The sequence below is a fragment of the Lactuca sativa genome, chromosome 2, assembly GCF_002870075.4.
Source record: "Lactuca sativa cultivar Salinas chromosome 2, Lsat_Salinas_v11, whole genome shotgun sequence".
Lineage (NCBI taxonomy): Eukaryota > Viridiplantae > Streptophyta > Magnoliopsida > Asterales > Asteraceae > Lactuca > Lactuca sativa.
The window spans coordinates 219,772,203-219,799,808 of record NC_056624.2 but is presented as its reverse complement, the minus strand read 5'-3'; the positions used below and the strand labels follow the sequence as shown (position 1 = coordinate 219,799,808).

The 27,606-nt window shown below is 35.1% G+C and overlaps 2 protein-coding genes, 1 long non-coding RNA gene and 1 pseudogene across 4 annotated transcripts; 1 reads left to right on the top strand and 3 right to left on the bottom strand.

Annotated features, from left to right (window-relative positions):
• Nucleotides 1–405: 405 nt before the first annotated feature.
• Nucleotides 406–1,089, bottom strand: LOC111901343 (uncharacterized). Its single transcript, XM_023897201.1, has one exon. The coding sequence runs from the start codon at nucleotides 1,087–1,089 to the stop codon at nucleotides 406–408; it is 684 nt and encodes a 227-aa protein (XP_023752969.1).
• A 2,275-nt stretch (nucleotides 1,090–3,364) lies between these two features.
• Nucleotides 3,365–15,153, bottom strand: LOC111901278 (phosphoinositide phospholipase C 6). The gene is made up of 8 exons (XM_023897135.3): nucleotides 14,742–15,153; nucleotides 14,206–14,538; nucleotides 13,899–14,123; nucleotides 13,568–13,821; nucleotides 4,651–4,768; nucleotides 4,239–4,391; nucleotides 4,084–4,170; nucleotides 3,365–3,802 (listed from the first exon to the last, which is right to left on the bottom strand). The coding sequence occupies exons 1-8, from the start codon at nucleotides 15,057–15,059 to the stop codon at nucleotides 3,509–3,511; spliced, it is 1,782 nt and encodes a 593-aa protein (XP_023752903.2). The 5' UTR covers nucleotides 15,060–15,153; the 3' UTR covers nucleotides 3,365–3,508.
• On the top strand, nucleotides 6,370–10,980 carry LOC111901279 (uncharacterized). Of its 2 annotated transcripts, none has more exons than XR_008230457.1 (4): nucleotides 6,370–6,585; nucleotides 7,479–9,725; nucleotides 9,812–9,905; nucleotides 10,782–10,980. It is a non-coding gene; the product is annotated as an uncharacterized LOC111901279 (long non-coding RNA). The 2 variants fall into 2 exon arrangements; XR_006188584.2 differs by having other exon boundaries at nucleotides 6,379–6,585; nucleotides 9,237–9,725.
• A 3,892-nt stretch (nucleotides 15,154–19,045) lies between the features above and the next one.
• On the bottom strand, nucleotides 19,046–19,163 carry LOC111901371 (5S ribosomal RNA; annotated as a pseudogene).
• Between the last annotated feature and the right edge of the window lie 8,443 nt (nucleotides 19,164–27,606).

The following is a 27,606-nucleotide window of genomic DNA, read 5'->3' as shown; positions in this document are numbered from 1 at the left end:
CACACACACACATATATATATATATATATATATATATATATATATATATATATATATATAGAGAGAGAGAGAGAGAGAGAAATAAGTTATTATTTTATTCACATGTGAATAAAATAATATATTTCCCAATCCATACCTATATAATAAATCACAGATGAATAAAAGAATACTATATATATTCAAATATGAATAAACACACACACACACACACACACACACACACACATATATATATATATATATATATATATAGAAATGAATAATTATTTTATTTACATGTGAATAAAATAATATATTGAATACTATCATTATTCTATTCATATGTTTATTTATATATGAATATAACTTTATATCATACTTATATTCATATGCGAATATATCAAAAGTTGAATTAGATAAGATAACTTACTTATTAGTGTGAAACACTGCATCGAATGAAATCACATCTCCAAATTCATTATAATATGCCTTGTCCGTATCGTCTGCCCGAAACATAGATTTCAGAATTTTATTTTCATCACATTTGTAGTAAAAAGAATAATTTGGATAATGATCTTTGCGTTCAATCATCTTATTAACTATAAGTTGAGCATCTTTGTAACTAATGATTCCACCCACATCTCTTTTGAGAATTTTATAATCAGTAACCTTGCCCTTCACATGTTCAAAACCACCTTTAAAGCTTGCCTTCAACTTGTAAGCCTTTGTTGCGCCTATTTTTACTGTAGATGCACGAATTATAAGCTCTTTGTTTGAATAATAAATTTTCCTTGATATCCTTAAATGATAAGGATCCAAAAACTCATGATTATGCAATTCTACAAACTTATAAATCATGAAATCAGTAGTTCCCTTAACAGGATGAAATATGATATTTGCTTGACAACCTGTAGCCTTGTACTTTGAATTCTTCTTATTCTTACCATCAAGATATTTTATTGTAGGCTTTCCATTCCTATTGTAAACTACATATTTGTATTTAATATAGTCACCTACTTCTCTTTGTGTATACAATCGCACATCAAAACCTGCCATAACTGCATAAGTTCTGTACATTTCAATTGCAGAAGGCAAAGACTTGAACCTCATTCTCACATCAAATTTAAACTAATAAGAGCATTAGGTTTAAACTTATGTGGAACATCATACTTATAAGTATGTTGTACACTTATAAGTATGTTGTACACCATCTGTACTCATCATGCTGCTAGATCCTGATTCATTTGTTGAACTCTTATCTGTTATAACTAATAAGTTCATACGCACATGTACATTAACATATAAAACAAGTATTAAGATATACATAATTCACATATGAATAATGATATATTTATCTATATTCATATACGATTATATCAACATATGAATATATCAAAACAAACATATATGAATATATCAACAAAATCATATACCAATATATATATATATATATATATATATATATATATATATATATATATATATATATATATATATATATATAAAAGTAGGTTCATGCGAAAACATAAATATCTTGCGAAAACACAAAAACAATTTTTATCTTATAAAAATCAAACACCTGTACTATAAACAAATAAATTTATTACCAATAAATTAAAGATAGTAAGTTAATTTACATTGGATGGTGTTATGGTAATATAGATTTAAAGACAGTTTTAAATTTTTTTTCCACGTCCTTAATCATTTTTAAATTAATGATTTCATAATAAAAATGTTAAAAATCATACTTTGCTAATATAAAACAATTTCTCATCTATCATCGATTATCATCGTGTATTTCAAAGTTTGGATGGATTATTTTCCAAAGTATAATGTTAAGGTGACATAATATCATAGGTTTTTATTGTTTTCGCGTTTTCACAAATTCTTTACATTTTCGCAGGAACCCTCCTCTATATATATATATATATATATATATATATATATATATATATATATATATATATATATATATATATATATATAGAGAGAGAGAGAGAGAGAGAGAGACTTAGGTTCAAATGTTTTCACTATCTATTGTGTGCATGTATGATTAATTCTGGACTAATCATTTTAGTTATTTTATGAAAGTAATTAATACATATTAAATGCTGAAGATGTAATTAATATCCATTATATCTTCAACATGTAATATGCATTCTTTCTTAAAATAACTAAAATGATTGGTTCAAATCAATCATACATGCACACAATAGATAGTGAAAACAAAATAACCTAACCATATATATATATATATATATATATATATATATATATATATATATATATATATATATCAAACAATCATATGTGAATTACCGAGTATAAATAAACACATACAAAATCACATGTGAATAACTGAGTATAAATCAACAAATACATAGACATATTAAAAAAATGTCTGTATTAATAACAAAAAGAACTTATTAATCACATGTGATTAAACGAATATATACTTCTATTACAGAAAAATAAAAATAATGAATTATTATCTAATCACAAATGATTAAAAGAGAATTAAAACAACATTTACCTGAACATTGATGAACATTGATTCTGATGATTCAAATATTCATTATCTTCATCATAATCTTAAAATGTCGAATAAAAAATAGACATTTCATCTTCATGTGAAAAGAAATCAAATTCATTACCATGATTATCACTTGAAAACAACATATTCAAACAAAAAACCTATGATTAACAACCAAAAACAAATAAAACAGACAACAATATTGCAAAAACAGTTAAGAGAATATAAAATCAGAAGAACACATTATTCAGAATTGGAACCTGATTAGTTTTAATATTTCGAAACTTGCAATTTTCATATAAATTTGACAAACGACAAACAAAAAAAAAACAAATTGAGAAATTTATTGAGCCAAATTAATGAAAAACGCAAATAACAATCAAAATCAACGTTGAACAAACGACGAACAAAAAAAAAGAGAAAAAAAGATAAATGGAGCAATCTTGATTATTTACTTACCTAATCAACAAAGAATATCTAAAGCAAGTTCCGATTTTAGGTGTGGATCGGTTAAAATCGGAAGTAATCACTAAAATCTTGAAAATAGGACGAAAGAGGAGAAAATTCAATCATAGAGGAGAAAATATACTAAAGGCTGATATGATTTTGTATATAAAAACGCAATTGACAAAAATACCCCTAACTGATAAAAAAATAGAACACACCTTTTCATTAAAGGATTAATGGCTAAGATTTGTTCTCAAGTTCTCAAAACATATATTTGTTCTCATTTACACCTAACTCTCTATCTCTCTCTCTCTCTCTCTCTCTCTCTATATATATATATATATATATATATATATATATATATATATATATATATATATATATATATATATATATGGACGCACATTTTAAAGTGGTAAAATACTATAAAATGTAATCAACAATCAAGTTTTGTTTGTTACGATGATCATATCCAAATCCAAATCCTTTAAGAAAATAAAACACAATGGATGGGACAACATATAAATGTATTTTATATGAAGAAATCCTTTATTCGAAGTGAAATCGCATAAGAAGCTTGACATGTTCAAATTTCTTCCCTTTCTTGTTATGGAGTGGAACTGTTCGAATCCCAGTTTCAATTTCTGACACAGGCAAACATGTTTGACCACCAAAGTCATCTTTCTCAGATATATTATAGTCTCGTACAACAATCTTCAATAAAGCCAACTCAGGGACTGTTAATGGGAATGTAAACTCTTCATCCCAAATCGGTATCCAATCATCTTTGATTATTCTCGTCTTTTTCTTGGTGTCATCCGTTGGGACTCCAACCATGTACATCTGTCCAAATCAATATTCTTTTTATCAGATACATCCACTTATCTTGGAAGCATATTATTATTATTATTATTATTATTATTATTATTATTATTATTATTATTATTATTATTCACGATTAGTTCAAAGAACTAGCAACATACTTTCATTGATTTGTTCATTGCATTCAACTTTCATTTCTCCCCCTTAAAACATTCTACTTTGTAAAATCCACTAACTCGTTGCTATAATCGAGTAGAAATTTTCAAAGTACAAGGTCTAATACCTTACAATAATTAACTAACCTTTGTGTAGAAATCCGGTGGGGAGAATGCATCAAAATGAGTTTGGCTAAAATCCATGCGCCACCCATCACCCATATATACTTTCACCTGAAAAAGAAATAGGTCTTAAATCAATTCAATGCAACACAAAAATTTTCAAGAATAGATAGACTGACCCTCAAAATTTTCTTCACTTCTAATGTTGCTTTTGGATCGAACACCTCGTCATTAGGATCTCTACCTATCAGAAAATCAGGTTTCTTAACATAACCACACCCTCCATTGGATCGAAACATTCCATGCATCATCCAAAGTGATTTGTCATAACCCTATGCATAAATATATGTGTTACTAGTCGGGCCAAAGCCTTATCATGGACAAGCCTTCTAGGGCTATTTTCAATTATGAGGCACATCTTTTGCTTACACAAGAGATTCAAAGTGAGTTCATGTTCCAAGTTTTTAGGTTGGTCTCATTGGCACTGGCACCTAATGCATATCAAATGCTATACAACCTTTTATGTCTTGTTCTGGGCCTATATCAATCCAACAAAATGTGAAAAAGATTCCATTCCACTTCAAATCTCACCTGCATATTGAACGCGACCATCTGAGCACCATGCATCCATGCCTCAAGTGGTCTAAAATTCGTTGAGGTAACCCGTGTTCCTTTAGGGAAAACCCTAAGAATATTCTTTTGAGTAAACCTAGATAGAACATAAACCACATTTAGAAACTATAAAAATATGTAATGTTGTTAAAATCGCCATCCTGATCATACATAGGTAAATCGATTCTGATATTTACTAGGATCGTTACTATTTTTTTTTAAATCTAATATTTTTTCTAGGGCTAACTGTAACGACCTAAAAATTTCCCTTAGTCAACAAGGTTAGTTTCCGTTACTTGAATATTAATTTTCGTTAGTGATTTCGGTGCTTCAGATTATCCTCTCTAATAAATGAAAGTTTTTTTTGCCATTTGTCACACTCTCATTCAATTTGCTAAATGTCATTTTGTGGTTATTTTGAATTAATTTTTTTCCACATGTAATTTTATGAGTTTGTCTATTTTATTAAATTCCACATAATATTTTAATATAACAATTGCAATAAATATAGTAATAAATTGATATCAATTTCATTAATAAACTTACTTTTTAATTTCAAAATTCCTAAAATTAAAACTCATTAGTTTCTTTTCTTTATTTAAATTATTTGTTTAAATTTAAAAGATAAAAAATATTTTCATTATAATAATTCATTATTTTTCTTATTTTCTTATAAATTCAAAGTTCTCAAATATTTTGACATTTATATTTTACTTTTTTTTAAAAAAATTAACCCATGTAACACATGAGTCTCACAACTAGTAAATTCAATAAATTAAAATAAAAGATGTGCATTTTAAACCTAAAAGTTTATTGTGAGGGGTACTTATGATAATTTCTAGTCATTGAAAGGTTTTATATGAAAAGTTTATTGTGAGGGGTACTTAGGATAATTTCTAGTCATTGAAAGGTTTTATATGAATTGAGGGTAGGCATGACAATCGTGTCGTGTTCGGGTTGGCGGGTGAAAATATGTCAACCCAAACACGACCCATTTAAATATACAGGTCACGTGTTGGCGGGTTACGGGTTGACGAGTTTAGAACATAAACCCATATATAACCCACCAACCCATTTATTTATATGGGTTCACAAGTTGGCGGGTTCGTGGGTCAGATTTGGGTTCGTGGGTCCGAATTTTAGATATTTAAGTCTTAAACATCCAAATGTAAATTAAAAACATTCATAGAAACATGTTACAGACTTAGCTTTATAGGTTACGACTTATGAACTTAGACCATCTACCACGAATTATAATGTCAAAACAGTCAAATGGTTTATGAATAAATGGTATATATTATATAATACTTATTAAATATTAATACTTGATACATAAATACATTTAAAAATAAAATAATTTTTTTATTAAGAATATAAACGGGTTGGCGGGTCAACCCGTTTATTTTTTGAGAAACCCATATATGACCCGTTTAATAAACAGGTTGGCGGGTTGGCGAGTTGAAAAACTCAACCCAAACCCATTTATTTCGTGTCGTGTCGCGGGTCGTGTCGAGAATTGCCAGCCCTAATTGAGGGGCCAATGTTTCATCAAAAGAAACTTGATTTTTAACTTATTAGGGTTAGGGTAAATTGGGTTCAATATGGAGAATTAAGGGACTAGAATGCAAAATTCAGGTATAACCCCCATGATAGAGGAATCGAGTGGTTTTATTGTGATTTAAGGTTCGTATGTTTTTTTTTCCACAATCCCATTTATCCCTTGGTGTAATCGATCGGTGCTTGGGATCTTTTATTCCTTGCGTGTGTGTGACGACATCAGTGAGAATGGAAAAAAAGTCGATCGGCCTTGGAGGGTGGGAAGAAAACGTGACCGAGAAGTGAAGGGGGAGGAAGAAAATATTTCTATATTCGATTTGTGTGGTGATCTTAGGCTGCGATTTTTGGCCAATATTGGTAAAATTCTCTTCTAATCTCTTTGGTTGTGGTTATATATCAAGCTCTTTGTCAATTGAAGATTGTTGTTGTCAATTCTCTTCCAAATTGATGTTCATATCTCACCTTCTTATTCCTAGAAACCTTTTAAAGTTCAAATGATATAATTTCACTTCTATTGGGTGTTTATGATGACTAATTGCTGTCAAAACTTGGTTATGAACACCCTCAATAATTTTTAGTTCATGTTCATGTATTACTCCATGTTTTGGAGTCCTTATTAATTACTAATTTGAACCTTGGTATGAGGATGGAATTGCTATTAATGTTTCTTGACAAGTTGCTACTGTTAAGAACTCAATTTTTATCTTTGTGGGTGCTTTTGGTTATGACTTATTGGGTTAAGTGGTCAAAAAGTCCTAGATATTCAAAGCTGGGAAATTCAGAAAAATTCCCATTCTGCACCTGTTTTGAAAAAAATCTAGAAAAATCATCAGGAGTTGGATTAATGATCCGTAAATTCTCAAAGTTTTCATCTTGAGTCTAGTTATTCCATGATTTTTCCCAGGTCCTGATATTGTTGCTAACCAAGGTGAAAATCTTCATTTTCACTGAATGGTCGAAAATCAGCTGCACAGATATGCGGTTTTGTAAAATTCATAGAAAATTATAGAAAAATCGATTGGACCTGTGCGGGTAGTACTTTTAAAGCTGAAAATATGAAATACCTGAATATGGAATAAAGTTGAACTTTTTACAGGTTTAAGTGGCACTAAAGTGTCTTTGAATAGGTTACTATTTCAGGTCAAAATCTGAAAATTTGGCCAAAAGACTAATTTGCGTGTTTGGGTAGTAAAATGCTATTATTTGCTTATGTAAAACTTCTAGTAATATATTTATTTGTGTATCACTAGGGGAAGGCTTGATATCTCAATTTCTACAAGAGTTGAAGAGTAGAGATGACACGTTTTTAGCAAACGTGAGTTAATCTTATGGATTTCAAAGTACTATGTTAGGGAATTCCATATCTTAGATGGATTTGAATGAACCTAGGCTATTTAGGTTGCATGTGCCCCTATTACATGTGATATGTATTTGGGTTGCTATGTTCCTTTATTTGTATGAGAACTTATGATGGATTTGAAAGTACATTGTTAGGGAATTTCATATCTTAGATGGATTTGAATGAACATAGGCTATTTAAGTGGCATGTACCCCTATTATGTGTGATATGTATTTGGGTTGCTATGTTACTTTATTTTTATGAGAACTTATGATGTTAAATGCTAGATTCTTAATCTTCTGATGTGCGTGGTGTGTTAGGGCCATGATAGAAAGAGTGTTTTGTGATGATTATATGTGATGGATACATGCCTTGCTTTCTTGGAAATACTTGTCTATGATGATTAGGACAAAGCATACCAGTGATGTTGTCATGCCATAATGATGATATATGCATGAACTTATATGTGATGTAAAATGTTCAACTTGTATTCACTTGTTTACATGTTTACATCAGAAGTAATTTGGGAAGTAATATGCTATAAAAAGATGATAATTATATGCAAGAATACTTATGGATGTCATTTGTGTAAACACTTAAAGATGAACTAATAACTAATTATTTAGAAAAGGAATACACTAGTGGGGAGAATTAAGCCAACTTTGATGCCGAATGGTTTTTCTAGACAACCACTCGGGACATGGTCCATGGTTTCTAGGAGTGGAGTGGTGTTGACGATGGGATAATGACTTGAAAGGGTAACAAACTTTCGATTTTGTTCACATTTAGTTACTATTTTTTTTTCATTATCTATTTGCCACTGAACTATTGAAATTGTTCACATTTTACCCTTATGACCGGTAATAGGGTAAAATGTGAACAGTTTTAATAGTTCAGTGACAAATACATAATGAAAAAAAGTTTAGTGACTAAATGTGAACAAAATTGAATTTTTGTTTCCCTCTAATAAAAGTTCAATGACTAAATGTGAACAAACATTCCTTTTGTATTATGGTTTAGCAAATTATGAATTTTTGTTAAATTTTAACAACATTTGTTGATGAAGAAATCTGTGAAATAAAAAAAACAAAACCCCGAAAAAGGTATAAAAAAAACGAAAAACGAAATTAATATTATATGTATAAGTCTTATGTTATAAAACTATGCAATATTATATGTATAAAAATTATCCTAATATTATATGTTATAAAATAATGAAACACATAATTTGACATACATTAAACCATATACGTTGTTTAAAAAAGAATGCATACATACATACATTGATTCATTATATATGTTGTTATACTCCATGTATTGACATACATCATATTAGTATATTTACTATTAAAAAGGATATCAAAAATGAAAGTCAAGTTGTTTAGAATTTAAACATTTTTAAGTTACCTGGATAATTGATTTATATTTGAGATTGTATTTTCTTAAAAAGTTTGAATAATTATTGAAATTTATGATTATTTAACTAGACCTATAGAGTTAAGTAAACCATTAACATCTCCATCTCCATACTTAATAAATGCCTCTCTTAAACGCCACATGGCATTTTATTAAACCTCAACTATGCCACGTGTCATTACCACAAAAATCCTTTGACTGTTTTTCCCGCCTATGTCCTTCATATTTACTTTATTTCGTTTCTAAAAATTAGGAATCAAGGATCGGATATTATCAGTGAATAAGTTGGATTCCATTTCCTTTGTTGCTACCATCCAGGAATTTAAACTAGAAAAATATATTCTTATTTGACAAAGTCTCTGTAATAGTTTAGAACTTTCCATGTTGAAGCCGAACAATCAGCCACCAAATCAGTCGTGAGAGATTCTTATCTCCTATCTCTCTTACTAAAACCCTAATCTGTTCCTCACCATCACCGTCTCCCTTCTCTTTCTTCCAACTCTAATCCATTCACCGCCACCAATTCTGCCATCGTCTTTCTTTCACCATCTGCCATCGTCTTTTTTTTCTCTGCAAATTTGCGATTGTTTTGTGTTGCGTTTGTGGTGAGAAGCAAAACCATGGGGATTTCTTCACAAGGTTTTGTCGTTGCACGACTCCTTGATTCATCGAGCATAAGTGAATCACCAATGCTTTCAATCTAATCCAGATCCGTCGGGACAAGTCTCTGTTAAATTCAACGGTATCCCTTGTCAATCTTCAGATTTTCGTAAATATTTTTGCATTCATTGTTAGCTCTGTAACAAATCATTAAATTTTTCATTGCAGAGTTGACACTCCAAACATCTCCACATTTTACACCACAAGGGGGAGATCTCTGGCGGTTCGGGTTCTGGTTTTGGCCTACCTCGTGATGTTGACGGTATGTTATGTATTTCCATTTTCCAAAATCAAATCTCAATCAAACTATCTTTCTCGCTTCCAATTGGGTGACTAAGTTGATTTTGATTTATAGTTTATGTCAATGTCATAATTACTCTTACATACTTCATCATCATACTCTAATCACCATTAATCTTTCAAATCAGAAGATGAAACTTTATGTTTGAATCAATGCATACTCTGCTTGTGATTTTAAAGCTCGATAAGTGTTATTTTCAAATGTAATTTACTTCATCATTTAATAACTTTTCAATATGTTGTTGTATACTTTCATGAAGTAATACTACTTTTAGGCTAATAATTGGAGATATGTGATTAGTGCAGTAGTTGTACTTATTTAATTATTTTTTGAGAAGATGTGAGAATTGATCTATATGTGCAGTTCTGTTCTTAAAGACAATTTTTGGTTCATTAGATCAACAACAATAAGCAACCCCAGTTTTTCTTTAATGTTTGCATGATTATATTCAAAAATATAAAACCATTTTTATTTTATTATCTAATGTTGAATGTTGCATAGGTTGTAAGCTTTGTTTCACCATATAATCCCATAAAGGATGGGTTTTCTCTAGAACTATGAGTCCCTGTTGGAATCATTAAATCAATTTTTTTACAGTTGGTTCTCTTTGTTGACCAGAATATACAATATGATCATGTCCAAAAGGTAAGATATTCAAGTTTTGATATTTAACCCTTCTTGGGTTACCCATAATTTTCTTAGTTATGTATTTAGCACTTTTGATATATTTTATGTATTTTATAGCATTTTGTACTATATTTTTATATTGCTTATACTTTATTTTATAAGTTTGTTTCGTACTAAATATTTTTGATTTGGCTATTATGTACTGTCCAGGTACAGGTCACTGAATTCATGCAGCAGAGAAGTGTAGTAGATTACCAAATTGCTCTATATGTATTCATTTTAATGAAAGTGGCGTATGTTATTTTGTATTAAAATTTCTATTTTTTATTCATATTTACCAACTGAAATCCAATATCTTGATATCCTTTAGAATACAGAAGCAACACTATAATTAGGTAGTGTTTTACTATATCTTTATCCGTATCGGTCATTATATCATTTTCATTTTTTTATATAATTTTTTTTAATTCTTTTTCTTAGTATAGCATTGTACTTTGAAAGTACAAAGGTATAATTTGGTAGTCTTGCACTATGTGTGTGTGTGTTTGTTTGTGCGTTTGTGGTAAAAACAAAAAATGAAAGTAATTTCTTTAGCATTTTTTTTAATATTAGCATTATTTATATTGTTGAACTTTTATATTATTTCAAGTATAGCATTCAACTTTCATTTTAATGTTGATTATAATGTCAAACTTTCATTTTAATGTTACTATAGCGGTTTAGTTTCAATATTTTCCCAATTATAACAATCAACTTTCAAGTTATTCTCAATTATAGCATTTTAGTTTCTTATTTTTTTTAATTATAGTATTCAACTTTCAGTCGTGAGAGACTGTAGCATTTTACTTTCATATTTTTTTTAATTCTACCATTCAACTTTCATTTTAATGTCGATTATAACACTTTACTTTCATTTTTTTTTCCAATGATCACATTCAAATTCCATGTTAATGTCGATTATAGCATTTTACTTTTTTTCAGCTCTAACATTCAACTTTCATGTTAATCTCGATTATAACATTTAGTTTCATGTCAATGATAATATAGTGATTGTATGCCAACTATAGAATTTTTTTATTATCTTAATGTCATTCGTACCATTAAGAGGAAAGTAATTGTAAATGATGCACATGAAGATTAATATTATTTTATAATATTATAGTGAGGAATGAGGTAATAACAATTAGTTACAAAGATGATTAATGAAGTGTAACCAAATGAACAAGCTCTAAAGATTAATAATAATAATTAAGCTTAATTGTGTTGGTAATGTGATGTTTGCTATGCCATGCTATGTGAGTGGATGAATGCATGTTTATATAATGTTTTGTTTGACCCATTTGGGATATGTGCATTCCATAACATTGTACTAATGATTAGCTCACATAGCATATACTGACACTTATTTCTTTGCTTGTTATTTGTCTTGCATTGGTACATATAGCATAGTCTAATGACTTGGTGAAGATGGGATCTCATGGGTAGTTACTTCTAGTATTATTTTAGTGATGATACTATTTGGACATTTCGTTGAGTTTTCATAAGACTTGTTTTATGAACTTGGTTTGTTTTGGTTTATGAGTTTTAATGTTGATGAATGATGTTTTTGGTATTAAAAGTAACATTGGTGATGTTTTTATAATATTTGAAATAAGACTTTCGCTAAAGTATTCTATTAAATCACGTCTGCGTAAACACCTTGTGGGATTTGGGAGGTGTAACTTAATGCTCGTACCAATCCTTAACGACAAGTCATGTACTAGTATATGCAACGTCGGAGTAGCGAACACAACAAAACCGGGGACAATGTTAAGGGTGAGAGTTACACATCATTTAGTGCATTAGGTTGTGTCAGTCACATTAGTAGCGATTGGAATACTTACCTTGGGGTTACTGATGAGAATACAGACCCATAAACAGGAAGTATTACAACAACAATTACAAAGATGATTATGAGGAAAATAATTGTAAATGATGCACATGAAGATTAATATTATTTTATAATATTATGGTGAGAAATGAGGTAATAAAAATTAGTTACAAAGATGATTAATGAAGTGTAACTAAATGAACAAGCTCTAAAAATGAATAATAATAATTAAGCTTAATTGTGTTGGTTATGTGATGTTTGTTATGCCATGCTATGTGAGTGTATGAATGCATGTTTATATGATGTTTTGTTTGACCTATTTGTGATATGTGCATACCATAACATTGTACTTATGATTAGCTCACTTAGCATATGTTGACACTTGTTTCTCTGCTTTTTATTTGTCTTGCATTGGTACAAATAACATAGTCCGATGACTTGGTGAAGTTGGGGTCTCATGGGTAGTTACTTCTAGTATTATTTTAGTGATGATACCATTTGGACATTTCCTTGAGTTTTCATAAGACTTGTTTTATGAACTTGGTTTGTTTTGGTTTATGAGTTTTAATGATGATGATTGATGTTTTTGGTAATAAAAGTAATATTGGTGATGTTTTCATAAAATTTTAAATAAGACTTCCGCTAACGTATTCTGTTAAATAAGTGTTTTAAAAATTAAAAAGTTATTTGGGTGAAAAATCACAATGTTACACTAACTACGTAAAATATCAATTTTAATTTGTTTATCGTTAAATGATGTATTAGATATGTATTTTTTTTTTTATGTTTTAAACTATTTATTGTTAACAATTTTTTAATTTGTTTATCGTCAAACTATTTTTTATGTTTTAAAATACTTTTGGTAGGATGTTTTATGTTTTAAAATACTTTTGGTAGGATGCTAGGATCACAATGTTGCAAAGCAATTTGCAAAGCAAAAAAACAATCCTATATATAAGATTCCAACAACCTTGAGATTATGTTCTGCAAAAAGGGATGGTTATTCTTTGAGCGACCCTAAGGTAACCTACACCACCTTACCCCAAAAGCATCGATACACAGTCCCAATAGACCACCACCCCACAACAAATTGTATGGGTCTAAAAAAGGGAGCTTTAGTGGTTACCTGACTAAATCAGTTCCATAAAGAGACGCAGCTCTTTCAAGAGTTTGTTCACTCAAACTAAGACGTTTGCCTCTCCCAGATCCCACCATTAACGCTTTCTTTAATCCATTCTTTGCTTTTATTGCATGAATTCCTATCAGTTGCTTGTACTCAAGAACTGCTTTCTGTCCAGACTTCTTATTTTCCACATCTTCATCATCTTCAGCTTCTTCATCAGATTCATCTTCAGAGTCAACGACAAGAAAGCGGGACGACTATTGATTTGACTTGTTAAGAACCTGATCGAATCAAGAATTTTTTATAAAGAAGAAAACTTTAACAATTAGCTCACCGCTTCATCAGCTGCCGTCCTGTTTTTTATGTCAGATGGTGTCGCTTTCCCCACAACCAACAAATCTTCTTCACTTGAGCTCGAATCTTGCTTAGATTCGAGGTACTCTTTTGGTTGCTTTGTTGAAAGAATGATACGATGCTTTAATGCATCAGGCGAAAGGAATTCATCATTATCTCCGGCCTCGGGGCAGTAAAGTACATCTCCAAAAATTTCCGTCACCATCTAAAATCCACAACGGTTTTTAATATCTAAAACGCATAAAAAAAAGGACATCATAAAGATCAAAAGAAGACAAAAATCTAACCTCTGCAACTTTAGCCTGAAGATCCGGTGTAAGATGATCTTCTAAAGTTATGATTACTGGATAAGGAGAACTCACAAAAGCATGCTCATGGATGGACTTCAAACATTTGTATAGATCTACCGGAGTTGTCATAGTCCTCCCATGAAGAACATGAATTCCGTCTTTTGAACTATTTGGCCATAAATCGAGCTCTATCACCCTCACGCCTCTTCTAAGAGCTTTTATGATTGGTACATCACTACAATCGCTGTTGAGCTGATTTCCTGTAAGGTAGGAGTTGTGGCCTGTATATATGAAGTAATGTTGCAAGGGTGCAGTCATATCATGGTGTACCTGAAACAATGCGTGTTAAAGCCTAAAAATATCCGATCATGGTCCAAGATTGTAATATGACCATAAATTTTTAGTTGAAATGAAATTGGCTGATTTTCAAATCTCATCTACTAGTGAACTGAATAACAATTGATTCAAAAAGGACAAAGTGGGGTTCTTGAATTACTAAAAATCGCATAAAACGTATAAATCTTTTCGCAAACCTGAGATGTGATGGGTCCATTGAGGTCATCGAGGAACAGGTATTTGAAGAAATCATCAACAGTGAAAGAGCAGCGTGTAAAGTTGGGTCGGAAGTGGAGCAGCACTTGATCCATTTTCAGCTTCGCATCATCGATCGCGACCTCGTCTTCTCCCTGAAACTCGATCAAGAACCGCCGGAACTGATCCGGCGACATCTCTGACTCTCGGTTTGTGCACAAACTAAATGCTTCGATCACGTCCGGCGGTGGCCGCCGTTCAGTAATCTTGAACTTCCGATTAAAGCCCAACACTTTGTAGTAATCATAACTTCCCTTCATTCTTCTTCTTCTTCTTCACAGATCCCTTCTTACCTCCCAGTTTTGCATTTACCATGGTACATGTATATATCAGACTTGACTTACTCGAGAAGAAAACGGAGATTAAAAAATTGAAAAAGATTAAAAAACTCATTTTTTTTACTACGCGTTCAGGAGGGGGAAACGGCAAAACTCGTCAGAAATTGAAGCAACTACACTTTCGACTTTTCTGGGCTTCTCTAATTTGTTTGTCTTGATTAATTAAATCGGTTAATGATAGAACCGTCTTCGAGGTGGTTAACCTCCAGGAACTTAAGTTTTCCCACTCGATGGGGGTAAGTGGGTAATGAAATCTATTGCGATGTCTGACCATGTTTTTGCTGGTGCGGATAGTGGTTGGATGAGACCATATGGCTTGTGTGTTGGGTATTTGGTGGCTTGGCAAGTCGGGCATTTGCGGATGAAATCGGTGATCTCCTGAGTTTTGACCATGAAAAAGAAGCTGCAATGCGATGAGTGGTGGCGTTGTTGATTCTTGCATGTCCTCCGAGGGTGGATGTATGGAATTCCTGCAAAAGAAGAAGACGAATGTGGTGAATGTTAGGTATAAGTAAACGGCCTTGGATGTAAACCAAACCGTTATAAAGTGTATGGTGAGGAAGTGATGATGGTTGTTGCTCCAGTTTTGTTAACAATCTTTGTCCCTCGGGGTTGGTGGTGTAATAAGCTCTCAATGTTTTTAACCATGTTGTTGTGGGGCTAGAAATGGCGAAAACAGTTGCAGTGTCGATACGACTTAAGGCATCAACGACTTTATTTTCTTTCCCCGGTTTGTAATGCAATTCGAAATCATACCCTAACAACTTTGTTAGCCACTTGTGTTGTTCTAGTGTTTGGATTATATGCGTGAGAAGGTGCTTCAAGTTGTGGTGGTCTGTGTACACTCTCAATTTGTGCCCTAAGAGGTATTGTCGCCATTTTTTTATTGCTTCTCTGATTGCATACAACTCTCTTATGTAGGTGTAATTATTTTGCATTCGATCACAGAGTTTCTTGCTGAAGAAAGCGATGTGTTTGTCATGTTGAGAAAGCACCGCGCCAATTGCCACACCAGATGCATCAGTTGTGATGTCGAATGTTTCAACAAAGTTTGGAAGAGTTAGGGTAAGGAGTTGTGTCATGGCGTGTTTAAGTGTTGTGAATGCATTTTGGGCTTGTTCGGTCCAACGTGAAGGTGGCTTTTTTTAGGAGGCCAGTTAATGGAGAGGCGATGTGTCACACCCCGAAACCAAAGGCGGAAACGTTCCGGGGCGGAGGACGTCATGAATATCGCAACCAATGTACATAGTAAGCATAGTAAACACAAAACTTTACATTACATAGATTCATTTACATTGTCTGAAAACAAAGAGTTACATGCGTTATACATATACATATCATATGAACAAAAGTAAAGACGTGTCTTCTACGTATTCCGTCTTCGTCAAAAGGATCGCTGGTACCTGTCTAATGTGGACCTGAGAATACAAGCAATTTGAAAATCAGCATAAAGCTGGTGAGTTCATAAGATGTTTGTTTTCTGAAAATGTACAAGTTTCCTTTGGTTTTTCCGAAAAGTTTGATATCCAAGAAAATCCCATATTTTCTTATAAGTATAGTTTAGTTATCCATTAGTTACACGGTCTAGTTAAGAACAGTTCAGTTATCCCAGGAAAAACCCTTATTTTCCTAAAAGTAAAGTTTAGTTAAAGTTCTGAGTTTCCGTTAAATACAACTGTGTATAGTTTAATACGTAAAACTATATATTGAAATCATGGGATTATTATCCCGTACTAGATATAAGATAACCTTAATACACAAAGACTATAGATTGAAAGTCATGGGATTACCGTCCCGTACTACATATAAAACCATGGGAATACCATCCCGTACTAGATATAAGATAGTCTGATATACACGAAACAATAGATAGATATATATTGAAAACCATGGGACTATCATCCCGTACTAGGTATAGATTGAAAATCATGGGATTACCATCCCGTACTAGTTATATATTGAAAATCATGGGATTACCATCCCGTACTAGATATAGATTCAAAACCATGGGATTACCATCCCGTACTAGATATAGATTGAAAACCATGGGATTACCATCCCGTACTAGATATAGATTTAAAACCATGGGATTATCATCCCGTACTAGATATAGATTGAAAACCATGGGATTACCATCCCGTACTAGATACAAGAACTATAGATAGAAGATAGATATAAAATCAAATGCGTGAATAAACTTATATTAATACGTATTGTGAGTCGGGTAACCATGATGATGCGACACCAAGACCTCCTTGGCGTTCGTCAGACGTCGGGCGATATCTAGAATTTGTCACCCTAGGCGTGCCCGCCTAACTGTAGCTAGCAGTTTAGGTGTGGGATTGTCAGTCCCGAATAGATCTATTCACAAATTTCACGCTCTCCCTCCAGGAGACTCTGGTTACACTTCCGGGGAGGATTTACTGATAACCCAAAGGGTAATGACGAATCTCACAAGCTAGTATTAAATTATTCACGGTGTTTTCAGACGTTATCAAACATACTAATCGTGTTGAAACATAATACAGTGAAAACAGTTAAATACAATAGAATTATCTGGCAATATATTCTAAATTAAACAAAGATAAACTGAATCAGACATAGTCTATCTAAAATCTTTACATAAATATGTGCTCGTTAAATAAGAACTAAAGATCCTAAATTATTCCCATAATAATTTGATTGATTTGATTGTTTCCTTTACTGAAATCCATGTAGTTATAATCGATAAAACATCCCTTATGCTCAACAAAATACATAAGGGGTAAAGATATCTAAAAGTTAGCCAGATATTTATAGAAATACATCAGTTTTAGGTTTTGAAAACATTTATAGTTTGCTTGTATTACCCCCCCCCCCCCCCCCCCCCCGAAAACATTGAAAAACATGGAAAAAGCGTAGGGGTATGAACTCACCAGTCGAGGAACGTGTCGTCTAGGATGCTAAGTGTCAGATCGGGGCTTGATAATGCGCGAGGTTCCTATGTAATATGAAAAGATACACATTCGTATCTAATTAAGATTTGAACTACAATTTAGATAGGATTATGCACTCCAAGACGCGAAAACACTTCATTACAAGTGTTTGGAGTGACCCGAGTGACATCTATGGACATATACGGCTTGGATATGGAGTTTACTCTTCAAGAGTAAACTCATAAGAGGGTTTATGGCCCTAATGAACCACTCCCCATGAGTTTACGGCCGTAAACTCATGGTGAGGTGTTCTATGGTGCTAAATGGTCTTATATCACTTGGGAAAATTGGCTAGGATCAAACCTAGGGCATAAGAAGGAATTAAACTCACAAATGGACCATCAAATGGAGTTTACAGCAGTAAACTAGGAGTTTACGGCCGTAAACTCCCCCACACTCAATCCTTTGATGTTTTGGTGGTCATAGGCCTTTACAAGAGTTTCTAGATAATTCTACAAGCCATGAAATGAGTTTAAAGCACCATTTGACTATGTTTTAGGAGTTTACAGCCTAAGAACCCATTCTTGGGGGGTTTACGGCCGTAAGCTCCTATGGGGGTTGTTCTAGCATGTTTAAGGCCCTTATCTTGTTTGTGGTTGCTTCTAGACTTCACTCTAAGGCTTATGAGGTGTGTAAGTGGTATTTTAACACCTTGAAAGGAGTTTACTCCCCATGAATAGGTATTTACGGTCCAAGCATGTGCTTGGGCCGTAAACTCATGTTTACACCCTAAATGAAGAGTTAAAGGTGTTCTAAGTCCAATTTGGTAAGCCCCTAAGTCATATCTATGCTCCAAATGAGGTTTGGAAGGGTTTTAAGGCTCAAAACCCCTTATTACATGTGTTCACGGCCTAAGGAGGTTCCAGGACTATAAACACATGTTTATGGTGTAACATCCCCCTCTGGCACGTATCACAATATTGTCCGCTTTGGGCCACTCGACACGAGGACTTCCCAGGGGGTCACCCATCCTGGTACTACTCCCGCCCGAGCACGCTTAACTGCAGAGTTCTTATGGGATCTGCTGCCCTCACGGCTTTAAAACGCGTTGTGACAAGGAAGGTATCCACACCCCTTTATAAGGAAATGTTTCGTTCTCCTTCCAAGCCGATGTGGGATCAGATCTAACCCACTTTCACCCCCCATTATAGGGTTCGACGCCCCCGTCGAACACATCGACCCGTGCCCTAGCTCTGATACCATTTGTAACATCCCCCTCTGGCACGTATCACAATATTGTCCGCTTTGGGCCACTCGGCACGAGGACTTCCCAGGGGGTCACCCATCGTGGTACTACTCCCGCTCGAGCACGCTTAACTGCAGAGTTCTTATGGGATCTGCTGCCCTCACGGCTTTAAAACGCGTTGTGACAAGGAAGGTATCCACACCCCTTTATAAGGAAATGTTTCGTTCTCCTTCCAAGCTGATGTGGGATCAGATCTAACCCACTTTTGGAACTGTGACATCCCCAATTTCACGGCCAGAAAAGACCGATTTGTTTATGCTTTGTTTTCAAAATCAGAGTGATCGTTTAAAGAAAACGGTTGCGGAATTTGTTCCCAAAATAAAATATGATAACCATTTTATCAAAACATTTCTCGAAAAGAATGTATTTTTATTAAATAATAAAACATCGGGATGTCATGTTCGTTACAGACCAAAAGCATAAACAACATAAAATAGACCTTACAATAGTTATTCAACTACTGATCTATAATCCAAAATCTCTCGTCAAGTCCGCCGACTTATACTCTTGTGTCATTACCTGTAATGAAAAGAAAACTGAGTGGGTCAGGCTTGGGAGCCTGGTGAGCATATAGGGTTTTCAACCCACAATAATACATTTGTTATATTCAATTATCAAACAATCAACCCAAATACCCATCCTCATTATCTTCTTAAGGTTTCACCCTAAGAACCAACTATCCTTCATTCACTTATTCCTAAGGAATCGGCACGAAATCCATTGCTGCCAAGGTTTATCTATCGAGTACTAAATCCATAGTTATCAGACGCTAACTCCATAGTCGTCGGGGTTTACTCAAGCGGCGCTAACTCCATAGTCACCAAGGTTCACTTAACAAGCGCTAACTCCATAGTCGCCAAGGTTTACTTAACAAGCGCTAACTCCATAGTCGCCAAGGTTCATCAAATAGGCACGAAGTCACATCGTCGCCAAGGTTTATACAATAGGCGCTAACTTCATAGTCACCAAGGCTTATCTAATAATAGGCGCTAACTCCATAGTCACCAAGGTTCGCTTAACAAGCGCTAACTCCATAGTCGCCAAGGTTTACTTAACAAGCGCTAACTCCATAGTCGCCAAGGTTTATCTAATAATAGGCGCTAACTCCATAGTCACCAAGGTTTATCTAACAGCAGGCGCTAACTCCATAGTCACCAACTATCCCATCTACCCTTGTTCTACCCAACAATTTTGTAGATATAAATACTTACACAGTTTAAATCATTTAACCCCTGTATAAAGCTCCAATTTCCATGTCCATCTCAAATAGACAAATAACATATAAACACATAGCACGTATTTCATAACAAATACTTCATATTGATGTGTTAGAAGAAAGCAACTACACACCCACACATATAAACAACAATATACTTAATACACTCAAACCATACTTGTATTATTATCGTGTTTATGAAAGGTAGTATACACTCACTTGATCAGAAGATGATCGGACAGCACTACGACTTGCAGAAGTAGTAATCCACCGCAGATCTGGAAGATCTCCACAAAAATCGAACTTCTCGCGGGCAGAGCTTCGGCTCGGGAACCGCACTTCTCGGGATCTTCGGGATCTCGGGACTTGCCTCGGGGCTAGAGAATAATATCGGGGCGTCGGGGTATTTCTGGCACGCAAAACGATGCAAAACGGGAGAGAGAAGAGAAGAAATTGGCAATTGGGTCGGCTGCCTTCGCATCCTATTTATAGGAGGCTGGAGCCTCGGAGTACGCGGGGCGCACGCCAGTACGCGGGGCGTACTGGTCCGAAAAACGTCACTGCGTGCGTCATCCGAAGCCACTTGCTGCGAATGTCGACACTTCGGAGTATGCGGGGCGTACTCGAGTACGCGGCGCGTACCTCGGATCAGACCGGTGACTCCTTCGGATAATGCTTCCGAATTTCCTTTTAAATTTAAATACAAATTGATTAATAAACTTCGGAAATTCATATCTTCTTCATACGAACTCCGTTTTCGACGTTCTTTATATCCACGCGAAGGTGAGACTACGCTCTACAACTTTCGTTTAGACTCCGTCGGCTAATTTTGACTTTTATTTTTATTATTTATTTTTAATAGGCCGCGACAGAAAACTTCGTTATAAATTCATAACTTCTTCGTTTGACGTCCGTTCTCGCCTAACTTTTTATCGCTTTGATACCAACAACGAGATCTTCGATTCTCGTTTAGATTGCTAAGGCTAAATATCGCTCTAACGTAAATTCACTTTTTACGTCGCGCTGTGTCGTGCCGGTTCTGTCGCGAAACTTCGATAGGTCATAACTTCTTCGTTATAACTCGGATTTCGGCGTTTTTTATATGCACAGAAACCTTGTAACATATACTACAACTTAGTTATGATTATTCATCCTAAATAATCTTCTATCAAAAAGTCATTTTTGACTCTTATTGTCTCTAGATTGACTAGCCCTGATCTACGGGCGTTATAATTATCTCCCCCTTAGGATGATTACGTCCCTGAATCATCAACGAAATAGGATTCGCATACTGACTCCATAAGTTATCTCTCCATTCTAAGTAATAACCCTGATGGGTCGTGCCCCGATGAACTGACATCATAGTCGGACTCGATTGATATGACCCCTAGGGTCGGAATAACAACTATCTTTCTAGACATTACCGAAACAATGGTAATGACATACTTGAATAAAACGGAATCAATTACTAGCTTCTTGATAACCTTGTGACTTCCCCTGATCCAAGCGTGAGTCCTGTGCTTCCGATAGTATAGATCTCTACTACCATTCACACCTACTCAGACTCGTCCCAAGTATTGTCTCGTAGTTAACCAAGTCACCATACATAAATCATATAATCATTCAACACATCAGATAACAAAACTAGGATTTATATTAATTCTTGAAACTATTACACAAAAGTTCAAGTTCACCCTATACTATGCCTCTAACAGGCTATGCTTCCTGATACAGACTTTACCGACTTTATATATTAATATGAAGTCTTCATCCTTTAACCCTCCCATCCCTTTCTGCTTCGTTGAGGAACATGTTGAATGCCCTTGGCTATGGAGGTGTGTTTTTCTGTGGGCAGTCTTTAGAAATATGACCTTCTTCATTACACTTATAACACATCTTCTTGTTAGGTGTGCACTTGTTGGCATAGTGCCTTGTCTTCCCACATTTGTAGCAAGTCATCTCCTCGCTACATTTCCCAAAGTGTTTCTTCTTACACTTCTCACACCACTTAGCCTCATCTCTTCCCCCAGATTTTGAGAATTTACTTTCTTTGTCGATTATTGAAGATCCTTCACGCTTCCTTTTCTCTCCAACTTCAGCCTTTTCCAGACCCTTTTCTTTTATTTGGGTCTCAACATTTTTGGCTGCCCAGATGGCGGCTTTCAGAGTGGTTGCTTGTTTGACTATCGGACCAAAGTCCGCTGGTAATCCATTAGCAAACTTGTTGACCTTGGAAAGTTCAGTCGGAATTAGGTACGGAATAAGCTTCATCTTCTCCGTAAAGCTCGTAGCGTATTCAGTAACGCTCAATTTTCCTTTCTTCAGATTTTGGAACTCATTGTTGATTTCCAGAAGATCCTGCTCAGAGCAGTATTGCATTTTCATTTGCTCCACGAACTCTTCCCAAGACATCTTGCTAGCTTCCCCCTTGGGCATTGAACCAGCCAGTAACTTCCACCAGCTCAATACTCCAGATTTTAACAGAGGGATTGCAAGAGCGGTCTTCTGTCTGTTGCTACACTCGCAACTTTCAAACATTGTCTCCATTTCGGAGATCCAGTCCATGACTTGCACCGGTGTCGGGCTCCCAGAAAGACATGGTGGTTTGGATGCCATGAAATCCTTGTACTTGCATCCACGTCCATCATTTCCTCTATCCTGGTTGTTTTGGCGAACTATTGGTGGGTTGGCTTGACCAACGGTCCCACTATAGTTTCCTCCTTCAGAATGCCCTCCATTTACTTCGGGCTCTTCTACTCGAATTGACAATTCCTCGCGATTTTGTCTGATCAGAAGTCTAGTTTCTTCCATCTGATTATTCAACATTGCCTGGATCATCACTTGAACTCCGGCCATTGTCATTGGTTCAGGCGCTGCTGCCACAACAGGTATTTGTTCAATTACTGGTACTTGATTCCTGTTCTCATCAGCATTTCCAACTCCACTCCTCGTTCTCACCATTTTTGATCTATACACCGAATATGGTGAAATTAGATCCTTAATCACGATAGATATTGAAATCATCCTTATCACTCCGAAATGTTTATATGCTAGTTCTAATATCGTAGACGTACGCTTAGAATCCTATACACATAAGGTTTCCAGATCCGGTCGGCAACAGACCATAGATCCGAACAAATAATGTCATATACGACAAACATATAACAATTAGCACATAATAACATTTCAGGCAATTTTCCTAAAATAAAATAGTGCCTGTGTCAATTTAGGTGTACTACCTAAAATATAATGGACACACTCAACTCGCAATCATTGCTTAGCATTCTAAGTTTAAGTCTAGAAATAAATCCACATTCCTAGTTCGCTTAAACTAATGCTCTGATACCAACTGTGACATCCCCAATTTCACGGCCAGAAAAGACCGATTTGTTTATGCTTTGTTTTCAAAATCAGAGTGATCGTTTAAAGAAAACGGTTGCGGAATTTGTTCCCAAAATAAAATATGATCACCATTTTATCAAAACATTTCTCGAAAAGAATGTATTTTTATTAAATAATAAAACATCGGGATGTCATGTTCGTTACAGACCAAAAGCATAAACAACATAAAATAGACCTTACAATAGTTATTCAACTACTGATCTATAATCCAAAATCTCTCGTCAAGTCCGCCGACTTATACTCTTGTGTCATTACCTGTAATGAAAAGAAAACTGAGTGGGTCAGGCTTGGGAGCCTGGTGAGCATATAGGGTTTTCAACCCACAATAATACATTTGTTATATTCAATTATCAAACAATCAACCCAAATACCCATCCTCATTATCTTCTTAAGGTTTCACCCTAAGAACCAACTATCCTTCATTCACTTATTCCTAAGGAATCGGCACGAAATCCATTGCTGCCAAGGTTTATCTATCGAGTACTAAATCCATAGTTATCAGACGCTAACTCCATAGTCGTCGGGGTTTACTCAAGCGGCGCTAACTCCATAGTCACCAAGGTTCACTTAACAAGCGCTAACTCCATAGTCGCCAAGGTTTACTTAACAAGCGCTAACTCCATAGTCGCCAAGGTTCATCAAATAGGCACGAAGTCACATCGTCGCCAAGGTTTATACAATAGGCGCTAACTTCATAGTCACCAAGGTTTATCTAATAATAGGCGCTAACTCCATAGTCACCAAGGTTCGCTTAACAAGCGCTAACTCCATAGTCGCCAAGGTTTACTTAACAAGCGCTAACTCCATAGTCGCCAAGGTTTATCTAATAATAGGCGCTAACTCCATAGTCACCAAGGTTTATCTAACAGCAGGCGCTAACTCCATAGTCACCAACTATCCCATCTACCCTTGTTCTACCCAACAATTTTGTAGATATAAATACTTACACAGTTTAAATCATTTAACCCCTGTATAAAGCTCCAATTTCCATGTCCATCTCAAATAGACAAATAACATATAAACACATAGCACGTATTTCATAACAAATACTTCATATTGATGTGTTAGAAGAAAGCAACTACACACCCACACATATAAACAACAATATACTTAATACACTCAAACCATACTTGTATTATTATCGTGTTTATGAAAGGTAGTATACACTCACTTGATCAGAAGATGATCGGACAGCACTACGACTTGCAGAAGTAGTAATCCACCGCAGATCTGGAAGATCTCCACAAAAATCGAACTTCTCGCGGGCAGAGCTTCGGCTCGGGAACCGCACTTCTCGGGATCTTCGGGATCTCGGGACTTGCCTCGGGGCTAGAGAATAATATCGGGGCGTCGGGGTATTTCTGGCACGCAAAACGATGCAAAACGGGAGAGAGAAGAGAAGAAATTGGCAATTGGGTCGGCTGCCTTCGCATCCTATTTATAGGAGGCTGGAGCCTCGGAGTACGCGGGGCGCACGCCAGTACGCGGGGCGTACTGGTCCGAAAAACGTCACTGCGTGCGTCATCCGAAGCCACTTGCTGCGAATGTCGACACTTCGGAGTATGCGGGGCGTACTCGAGTACGCGGCGCGTACCTCGGATCAGACCGGTGACTCCTTCGGATAATGCTTCCGAATTTCCTTTTAAATTTAAATACAAATTGATTAATAAACTTCGGAAATTCATATCTTCTTCATACGAACTCCGTTTTCGACGTTCTTTATATCCACGCGAAGGTGAGACTACGCTCTACAACTTTCGTTTAGACTCTGTCGGCTAATTTTGACTTTTATTTTTATTATTTATTTTTAATAGGCCGCGACAGAAAACTTCGTTATAAATTCATAACTTCTTCGTTTGACGTCCGTTCTCGCCTAACTTTTTATCGCTTTGATACCAACAACGAGATCTTCGATTCTCGTTTAGATTGCTAAGGCTAAATATCGCTCTAACGTAAATTCACTTTTTACGTCGCGCTGTGTCGTGCCGGTTCTGTCGCGAAACTTCGACAGGTCATAACTTCTTCGTTATAACTCGGATTTTGGCGTTCTTTATATGCACAAAAACCCTGTAACATATACTACAACTTAGTTATGATTATTCATCCTAAATAATCTTCTATCAAAAAGTCATTTTTGACTCTTATTGTCTCTAGATTGACTAGCCCTGATCTACGGGCGTTACATATGGTGCTAATCATCATACAAATCACGAATTTGAAGGCTAAAGGTGTTATACTAGGAGCTATGATAGTTACCTTGATGATTTGGAGGATTTTGGCTCAATTTCGAGTTCTAGAGAGAGAAAGTAGAGAGAGAGTAGAGAGAGTGGAAAAGGCTTCAAATGAGGCTCTCTCAACTTTATATATATGCTCAAAGTTTGGGACACGGTGGAATTCTACCCGATACTGACGTTAGACGAGGCTTTTGGTCACACCCAATTAAGTTACCATAATTGCAACTTAGATGAAGCTAAATATTTTCTAAAGGAAATTAGAAAATATTTTAATGTTTTAAAATGTATCCCGATACTTATGAAATTTAAATAGAAGTCGCAATTAAATTAAATTAAAACAAAGTTAACGGAAAAATTTGAACGTAACGGCTTTATTAACGGAACTGGGTTACGATGACGGAACGAACTTCGGGTTGTCACATTATCCCCCCGTTAGAGGGAATTTCGTCCTGAATTCAAACTTTAGATGCGACTCGCGGATTTGGTAAGAGAATACGGATACTTCTGTTTTATCGGATCATCGCGCTTCCAAGTGAATTCGGATTCTCGCATGGCATTTCATGGAACCTTTCACTTATCGGGATACAGCTTGTTTCATACGTTTAACCTCTTGATCTATGTTTTTGATTGGTTCTACCATGAAGTTCAGACTTCCGTTGATTTCGGTCTCATCAAAGGGATTACTATGGTTTCATCGGGTAAGCACTTCTTAAGGACAGAGACGTGAAATACCGGATGGATGCTGCTAAGTTCTAAGGGTAGTCGGGGTTTGTAGGCTGCAGGATCGATCCCAATGAGGATTTTGAAAAGTTTTATGTACCTCAGGATACGCGTTTCAAAATGTAACATGCCTTCTTTGATTACTACATGATCAAAGAAAATGGTTGGGCCGAAGGGCATTAGTACATCTTCGTAGTGACCATATGGAGTCCTGAATGCTGTCTTGAAAACATCATTCCTGTGATCTCGTAGCTGACTGGAAAACTCCTGCATTTCTGCTGAAGCCTATCGATACAGAGATTTGGCTACAGGGTAGCTCCAGGAATTTGGTCGATGTGAAACTCGACTCGACACTCGGGAGGAATTCCTGGAAGCTCTTCGGGAAAAGACACTAGAAAAGTTGTAGACTTCGGGGATGCAACTTCCTATTTCTCGATGGTCACATAGGCTAGGAATTTATGGCACTCCCTTCGGAGAAACCTTTTGAGCTTTGATGTACGAAATGATGGAACAGCTGAAACTAAGTTTATCGTCGTAGATTATAAGAGTTTGACCAGAGGATGGTTGAGATGGATAGATCTTTCAGAACCAAGGATCTCAGCACGATTGAGACTCAATCAATCCATGCCAATGAATACTTCAAAGCTCTTAATTGAGAAACCGGTATATAATCAAT